General features: G+C 35.4%; 2 protein-coding genes across 4 annotated transcripts; one reads left to right on the top strand and one right to left on the bottom strand.

The window, feature by feature from the left end:
* Positions 1-3,669: 3,669 nt before the first annotated feature.
* Pbp45 (proximal sequence element A Pbp45) lies at positions 3,670-5,889 on the top strand. 3 transcript variants are annotated; one of them, XM_023392880.2, is made up of 5 exons: positions 3,670-3,832; positions 3,904-4,078; positions 4,448-4,745; positions 4,817-5,130; positions 5,331-5,889. In XM_023392880.2, the coding sequence occupies exons 2-5, from the start codon at positions 3,933-3,935 to the stop codon at positions 5,638-5,640; spliced, it is 1,068 nt and encodes a 355-aa protein (XP_023248648.2). In that variant the 5' UTR covers positions 3,670-3,832; positions 3,904-3,932; the 3' UTR covers positions 5,641-5,889. The 3 variants fall into 3 exon arrangements, with proteins under 3 accessions (XP_023248648.2, XP_089453729.1, XP_089453730.1); XM_089597603.1 differs by having other exon boundaries at positions 3,670-4,078; XM_089597604.1 differs by having other exon boundaries at positions 3,670-4,078; positions 5,319-5,381.
* A 198-nt stretch (positions 5,890-6,087) lies between these two features.
* Positions 6,088-8,537, bottom strand: fest (wurstfest). Its single transcript, XM_014349611.2, has 6 exons — positions 8,413-8,537; positions 7,365-8,009; positions 7,045-7,169; positions 6,787-6,904; positions 6,549-6,715; positions 6,088-6,387 (listed from the first exon to the last, which is right to left on the bottom strand). The coding sequence occupies exons 1-6, from the start codon at positions 8,455-8,457 to the stop codon at positions 6,162-6,164; spliced, it is 1,326 nt and encodes a 441-aa protein (XP_014205097.2). The 5' UTR covers positions 8,458-8,537; the 3' UTR covers positions 6,088-6,161.
* Between the last annotated feature and the right edge of the window lie 659 nt (positions 8,538-9,196).

Genomic DNA, 9,196 nt, shown 5'->3' with positions numbered 1-9,196 from the left:
TCGCTAAAATTATTCAAAATAAATTAAATAACGCAAGACCCCACTACCACGCAACCCAGGGTGTTTACAGGTCACTTTATTTATTTAAAATAAGTACAATAACGCAATCGCTTATTACTAGGCAACCCATTACGGTTACTGGTCCCTAAAATTATTTAAAATTAATCAAATAACGCAAGACCCTATTCCTGCACAACTTGGGGCGTTGTAAGGTCGCTCTCTTTATTGAAAATAAGTAAACTAACGCAAGCACCAATTCCTGCACGACCTGGAGCGATTACTGGTAGCTTTATTTATTTGCATTGATTTTAGTAACACAAGCGCCGATCCCCGCACAACCCAGGGCGCTTACTGGTCGCTTTATATATTTAAAATAAGTACAATAACGCAAGCGGCAACTATTGGGTATCCCGGTGTGCTTACTGGTTTTAAAAATTATTTAAAATAAATTAAGTAACGCAGGGGTAATCTATTTTTAATAAATAAAGCGACCAGTAAGTGCCCCAGGTTACGCAGGGATTGGCGCTTGCGGTATCAGATCGATTTTAAATGAATGAAGTGACTAGTAAGCGCCCAGGTTGTTCAGGGATTGAAGCTTGCATTATTAGATTTATTTTAAATAAATAAAGCGATCATAAGCACCCTGGGTTGTGTGGAGATCGGTACATATGCGTCATTTGATTTATTTTCAATAAATAAAGTGACCAGTAAGTGCCTCGAGTTGTGCGGGGATTGGCGCTTGCATTATTTGATTTATTTTAATTAACATGGGCGACCAGTAAGCGCCCTGGGTTGATCAGGGATCGGCGCTTTTTAGTGACATGCAATGTTTTATTTTTTAGAACATACAAAAAAATGATGATTGAATTTTTACAAATTGAAGTTTTTTAATTGTTACATCATTACACTAGGTACAAACTCAGAAATACTGTCTTGATCATCGCATTAATCATAATTCACTGGAAAATCGGTCTAATATATTGTTTATTTGTTTCGCTTGCATTCGTAGCCATCTTGCTATATTAAGCTTAATTATTTTTCTCAAAATTTGTGTGCTCTCAGAATTTTTCTTCTAGTCGTTGAGTTTTTTATATGTAACATGACATGCTTATAAGTTCATTAACTGTACATTGTTGAGATACAGAGGAAAATAAATCGAGAAAGGTAAACTAAATACAGATAAAGACATGACCAAAAAAAAAAATTTGTTCTTAAAGCACCTAAAATTTTAATTCAACAACTAATAAGTATCTTACACTCACTCAATATACTGAATTTATGTGCATTTACTTGAAATTAAGGTTATAACAGTGTCGAAAACTCCATGTAGAATACTATTTAGAAGAGCCTTTGATGTGATCCGCAATCTCACCAGCAGTAAAGCAGACGACGTCGGTCTACTAGCTCTTTTTCGTGACATTTTCTGATTGTAAACAAAGCAAAGCAGACGATAGAATGTCGGAAAATGTCACGAAAAAGAGCAAGTAGACCGACGTCGTCTGCTTTACTGCTGGTGAGATTGCGGATCACATCACCAGTAAATCGACAGTAGCGCCCCTAACCACGCAACGTTGTCACGTCGTACATATGTAACTGCTGGCGGCGATTGCGGATTACACCCCTTGAAATTCTCTACAATATCTTACGTGTTTTCTACGCGTAGAAAACTTACCTTTTATACAATTGTTTTTCTACCTGGCCATCATTGCCTCTTAGGGCTCGGGCACATGGAACCGCGTAAAGCGTATCGCGTATCGCGTAAAAGTAAGGAAGGTGAGGTATACGCCACTTAGTGGTCACATAGAAAATGCGTAGAAGCCTCGCGTATCGCATAAGTTTAAAGTAGAGGGGAGTTGACCACATAGAGATATTATAGATAGAGTAGGCAAGCCACCGATTCTTCTGTAAGTGGCAGCGTTAACACGATAAAAAGAGATGCAACATTGAGCTACCTTTCTATCTCTCTCTGTGCTTGCTGCTGATTGGCTACAGATGTTTTACATATATGTGGCTATAGGCAATTAGTAGTGACCACAGAGAGAGATAGAAAGGTAGCTCGATATTGCATCTCTTTTTAACGTGTCAACGCTTGCACTTCCAGGCTTGCCTACTCTATCTATAATATCTCTATGGTTGACCATAGAGAATATCTCTATGTAGTTGATGTCTAGTCAACAAAAAAAGCTTTCGAAAGTCTCAATGCAAGTGAATTCTCACCTCCGTACATGTCAGAAAAAAAATTTTATAAGTATATACTTCTGTTTTTCTTTTTATTTAAGATCCGTTAATACTTTTCATACAGTTTGATCATTACACTTCACACTTTTTCTTTGCGACATTGGGTCATTGCATAGGTCGTATAGACTTTCCACAATTTGCCCAAAGTTCTTACGATTTTTATTCATCCATGTTAGAAATTCGATTAATTATACAATTGATACTGTAAATGTTGTTGTTGACATTAGCTGCTGACTGTATTTACAGCTTGCATACTTTATTTACGCTATACGCAAAAAAATTTGTCATCGCGCACATTGGAGTAAAAAATACGGGCGTAACTTTATTTTTGCCATGAGTGCGAGAGAGACAGCATGTGCAAAGCCAATGAAATACTTGCTGTGATTGGTTTAAAAACACGTACGCGCGTATTTCTTACTCCCATGTGCGCGATGACAAATTTTTTCGCGTAAAGCGTACCTTACCTAACTTTCTCTGATCCTATAATTTTACGCGATACGCGATACGCTTTACGCTTTACGCGGTTCCATGTGCCCGAGCCCTATTAATTAAGCTTTTTGATCTGGACATGTCATAAATGTAATTAATATTATAATTGGTAATAATTCCAATTAATGTAAAAATGCAGAGGGCCAATACCTGAAATGCATTAGAGGCTCTTAAAATAAATATTGTATGACACAAATAAATACTATTGAAAAATTTATAAAAACATACGTTAGACTTTGGACACATAAATAAAAGAAACCACTATCACTGATAATATGAATTATTGAGTAAAGAACCCTATCTCAAGTTATGACGTCAATCATGACGTCACGTGTGACATCGCATAACACGTCATTCATGACGTCGTGAATGACATCATATTGACGTCAAAATGACGTCATTTACAATGTCGCTAAAGACGTACTCCACGACGTCTCAAAAGACGTCATTTACATAGGTTGTTGTTTAACAAAGGGGTGTTTAAAAGCATTTGATGGCCTTGTAAGTGCTACCATCAAGATGGTAACACCAAAACAGAGGGATTCTAAAAGTTTTGGAATTTAGAAAGTTTTTTCCCTATTTGAGAAAATTTTTTTTTTATTATAAAAAATACTTGAACCTCCCGGTTTTAGTGTTACCATTCTGATGGTAGCACCTACAAGGCCATCAAATGCTTTCAAACATCCCTTTGTTAAACAACAACCTATGTAAATGACGTCTTTTGAGACGTCGTGGAGTACGTTTTTTGCGACGTCGCAAATGACGTCACATTGACGTCAATGTGATGTCATTCACGACGTCATGAATGACGTATTTTGCGATGTCTAGAATGACGTCATCATTGACGTCATAACTTGAGATAGGGAATACAATCAACTCGTAATCACAACTCATATTGTTTTGCACGAGGGTATGATAAATAATTTAAGGTTTTCCAAATTCTTAAATTCGTGTAAAAACACTAGCTCTGAGAGTTAATTACATTAATTACTCGTCGTGTCATAAATACCCATTATTTCACGTACATTAATTACCTGTGTGTATTAATCTCACACGGTGTAAGATACCACTGATTTGCCATCCCCCAACAGGAGAAATTAAGATGGTTTGATAACATCGAGTATATATAGACGTATATATTTGTTGATAACATAACGTAATTCAACCAAATTGTAGATGGTCTCTGTAGACAACAGCTATTTGAAATGGCTGCACAAGACATTTCGAATGTAGCAAGTGGATTATACGATGATTGCATTAATTTATTAGATCAGTTCAAAAGTCAGAATAGTTTGAGTTTTGGAGCATTTACTAAAGTTTGGAAGGATTTGAAGTTTCCGCTTATTTTTGTGTATTTATTTTTTGTACTTTATTCTAGTGGCAATATTACTATGAACTTGAAACTGTTTGCAAAACTACAAAATACATCTTGCAATACAAATTTTTTTTCAAGTTTTGTCTTATGTTAATACAAAATTAAGTCCTTTCTGAATCAGAACGATGTCACAATACCGTAGTTTTGGAAAAAGATTTATAACTGAAATACCTTCAAAATTTGTATTTTTCAATTTTTTTTGTAATAACATGGACAAAAACCTTAACATCCCATTGCTTTGTTTTTTCTTTTTGCAGACAAATTTTTTTTGATAGTATTGTTGCCTTTTTTTTTAAGTTGAGAATTTATTTTTCAATGATACATTTAACATTACATGAATTACAGATATCAAAGAACTTTTGCAGAAGTGTTGGAATTCTGTGAAGAATCTTTGAACATAGCAAAACAGTTGATGTTATCAGATAATGAATTTATAAAACAAGTTTTCGGATTATATCTATTGTATGGATTGTATTATAAAATACCGGTTTCAAACATGAAAATCAAAGTCACACTGAAAGAATGGTTTGTATGTTCGAATCTCCATAACCAAATAAGAGAATACAAACTGTATGATGCAAGTTTTATTTATGTCAAATTAGTAACAGACAATGCTTTTTATCATTGCTTGTTTTCAACAGAGGTATGAAAAAACATTTGTAATAATTCTGAAATTTTGAATTTTGGAGATTCAACATGATTGTCTTCTATTAGCATGGCTTGGAAAAAATGTTTAAGTCTCGACAAGAACACCTTGGAGACAACTCCTATTCAGTTTTACAATACATTGTGGAAAACATTGAAACTGGAGGGTTAGCCAAAGTTGAAGAACTTGGTAATGGTTATGAAAAGTACAAAGCAAAGTTATTGAATTTTTCATCCAACAACAGACTTCATCTGTTTGAAGCAAACTTTCTTAACGAGATGATAGTTGAAATGAAGAAATTTCAGGGAAAGCAACATCCAACTGTTGAATTGAACCAAAAGCTTGAACAAACTAATGTTCTCATGATGACCAATAAGTCTAAGTAAGACTTAAATTTTTTAACATACTAGAGAAGTAAAATAAAAGTGATTACAATTGATAATCAGTTACCTTTTGAATTTGTAGATTATAATTTTATATGAAATAACAGTTAATTTAATATTTAAATTAAGTATTATAATTTTGAACACTAATTTGCGATTAATCAATAATCAATAATCACTTCAAAAGATAAATTTTTAGGTACAGTAACAAAATTAGACCAAAACTAGGCCACGGCTTTGATACAGACTCTTCCAATGATGATGATGATGATGATGATTATTTTTATTATCATTATGATGACCATAACGATGATGAATATGATGATGACAATGGTGAAAATGATGATGATGATGATGATGATGATGATGATGATGGTGATAATGATAATGATGATAATGATAATGACGATGATAATGACGATAATGATGATGATGATGATGATGATGATGATGATGATAATAGTGATGATAACGGCTGTGAAAATAATGATGATCATTATCACGACTAATGAATACTATTATACTCTTAAAATTAATAATTATGAGTATAATAATCATGGTCTAGATCAAGACAAAAGTGGTATACAGTAATCTTCTGTGACATCTTAAGGATCACTTAATTATGATTCTGAGTGCGATTGGTTATTATTGTGGTGACAGTACTTTATCTCTTAAAAAGCGAATTTTAACGGATACTGTGTTGTTTTTCAAATTATTCCGTGATTAAAACATTTATTTTGTTGTATAAGGTAAATAAATCACACTAAAAAATATTCCAGTGTGTGGTGTTTTGACTCATACATTTCACAACTAATTCATAAATTAACTTATTAAATGGCTTAAGAAAATATTTAGTACCAAGCATAAAACATTTGAAATTTATGTTTAATAAATTCTTGTCATATAACGCTAAAAGCATGTAGTCTTACACAGTATCTCTCATCAAATTTGATGGATTAATGCTCATACAAACGGAATTTGCATGCAACGTTGGTTTTTGTTTTTAATATCTGTATTTACGGCAAAAAGTTTAGAAAACTTTTAGCTGGTTGTTATCATCAAAACCTGCACTGTGCCCGGCATTTCTTACAATAAAGCTAGTGCCATCATAGTGCATGCGCCTCTCTCCGCGACGTACGAACAGATGAGGTGTTTGACCTAGAGACGCTGTGCAATGCAAAAATGGCGTTGTCAATGAAGCTGTTCCATTACTTGGTGAAGTTCTTAATTGGTACTTGTTACTGTTCCGAGCAATTCTGTAAAAATTTCATGATCGTTTAAGAAATTTTCTTGAAGAAAATATTCATATTTTCACCCATTCTGCTGCAAGAGTTTTGCAAACTTTACATATTTTAAGCCTATACAGATTAATTGGATATAGTAGCAGTGGGTAAATTTGGCTAAAAAAATCAAGTACCTAACAAGTCCATCTAAAGTCTGCGAAATCCGAACATTGTTGATGATCCAGTTTTCCACACCCTCGTCGGTAGTCCAGAACTGAGCTGCTGACAGAGCTGCAGTAGCTTCGGGGATGCATGTTGGCCCATGCCTTGACTCGGCATAGAAAACGTTCACAGAGAAATCCTGGTAGAGAGCAAAATTTATAAAAAACAAAACCGATAGACTAAATAACGTTAAACCCCTACGAATGTTACCTGACTCATGTCTGAAAACGTATCTGTCGTCGTCCTTGCACCTGCGGCATCGACCAAATACACAAGGGCGCACTGCTCTGAAGTAAAACTGACCCCTTTGTACCACATCTTTGCATACCTAAGGAATAAATTTTATATGAGATTGTTTATTCAGTTCTTTCTATTATTAGGCATAAACATTAATTTAAATTTACAAGTTTCTATAATTGTTATCAACTTAATAAATATTGTAAAAATTAAAAGGATGACTTAACTTACTTATTGTTTCTGTGAACGTCGTGGGCCAGGATTTCTACACGTGAGCCATACTGATATATGCGACCATTGGGATGGAGTAGTGCTGAGGCGGAACCAGAGCCACTAAGCGATAGCACAATGTTGTTCTGCTTAAGAAATGGAAACAAAGCAATGGATAAGTAGTATTCTTGAAGAAGTATTTATAACATAACTCGTATTTAAACTTACCACCATAGAAGGGGAATAGAGATATAAATAAAAATTTAAAAAAGTTTGGTACTATTTGTTTGCTGATAAATGGATGGAATTGACAAGTGAATAGGCGGAGGAAAGGAAGAGACCTTTAAGTTGATTATTCTGACAGCTCTGTCAATGGTTATGTCGAGCCGGATCTCATTGTGCAGCCAAAGAGATATCGTGCCATGAGAAGTAACTATGGCACTGGACAGACCAGTTTTGGGCTCATGCTCTCGTGATAGACTTTCAGTATAGCCACAGGTCTCCTTGCTGGGGTACAACTTGCTGAAGCCTAGATACTTGGTAGACTGTGGATACTGGTACTGTCGATGATGACGGTGCTGCTGCTGACGCCACAATATGGCTGGGATATTAGCGAGAAAGCCGGCCGATAGTTGAGACCACTGCTCTTTGGAGGGCTGTAGTGACTCTATCAGATGTTGGTCAAACTCAGCAAGTCGTTGAGGGGACAAGTGCAACCGCGATCCAGCTGGTTCATGGCAGTGCCAGCTTGGGGTCTGGCTGGTCCGAAATTCAGACTCCTCAGTGTACTGTCCCTGGTAGGTGTGGGCTGTGTAAAGGGACCTTGGTCGCTTAGAGTTAGAGCTGCCTAGACCCTGTGTCGCGCTCAAAGACAGGCTGGTGCTAGCACAGCCAGGCAGAGGAGAGGCCAATGAGCACGTCGTCTGATTTTTATTTTTTTTAAGTTCTTTGCAATAGTCCATGCATGAGCTGTCCATGGTTTTCGTCTGCAACATAAATTTCACTTTATGTTACACTTTTTACACTTCAATCTTAGATCAACCATTTAAAATAAACTTCTTATTGTTAACCAGCAGAGACGTGCTGACGATTATATACACAACGTGTTTTTGATGAAAAAATAACTTTTATGACATTTCAGTGTGGTTGAAATCAGTAAATATGTACAAAAATATAGTCATTTGCTGATTATTACTTCGATCTCTGCTGTAAAGCACAGTAGTTTAGAATGGAATGCAGATGTATGAAAAAAAAGAAACACTAGTAGATAACTTTTCTTACATTTGAAAATCAAAGAAAAGTGAGCTTGTTAGTAACTCGAATTCAAATACATGCCGATTTGAGCAGTGATTCCATAAAGCAAGCGGATAATTTAATGACAAGTAGTACTTTTAAATCAGTAGATGAATTTCTAATCTTCCGACGTCGAAACATGCAAGTCCTTTTGCCGATAGCCTGCCGAACTCAGTCTCTTTCGCTATAGACTGCAGATGAACGCTGAAGTAACCTACCAACGGCTTAGCTTGTTTGACCACGACTGAACTCTTGCCAGATTGTTCAATAAGAGCGATCGCACGCTTTTGAGGATCTGCTGTTGCTACGAAAGAGCTTGCCGTCCGCTTAAATCAAGATCTACTTGGTGATGACGTCTACGTTGAGCGTTGACAGACTAACGGCGTATCTGAGTCTGAGTCTGAATATTAAAAATCAGAGAATCGCTAAACATATGACAAATGACGCTTCGCTCGGAAGCAAACCGCCACCCGTTGCCCGTGGAGATCGAGGTATTTGAATACTTATAAGTAGTTTTATCTTCGTGGTGCACAAAAAAAAATGTTAAAGCAGAAATATATAATATACGGCGTTGTATAAGTCAATCATGTATTCTTAGAATATTCATCAACATCATAAATATATAGTACAGAGACCATATTATATAAGCAAAGAATCGTTGATTTTTTTTAAATCTCTCAGTGGAGTTTTTCGACACGATAATAATTAGGAATTAGATAGTGGAAATGCAATGTATAACTTAGGAATAATAAATTTAGTAGAATAAACATTGTTCAAAAAAATTCGGAAATGTGCCAAAAAGCAGTGTTTGAACAAAAAAAGGCTAAAAAAAAAACAACCACTGTTAGCGCTTGAAAAAACAAAAAATTAAGCTTCGCCA

This window comes from Copidosoma floridanum, unplaced genomic scaffold, assembly GCF_036245765.1.
Source record: "Copidosoma floridanum isolate Cflo_tuat_1 unplaced genomic scaffold, Cflo_Japanese_pri ptg000034l, whole genome shotgun sequence".
Classification (NCBI taxonomy): Eukaryota; Metazoa; Arthropoda; class Insecta; order Hymenoptera; family Encyrtidae; genus Copidosoma; species Copidosoma floridanum.
This window is presented reverse-complemented; position numbering and strand designations above follow the sequence as displayed.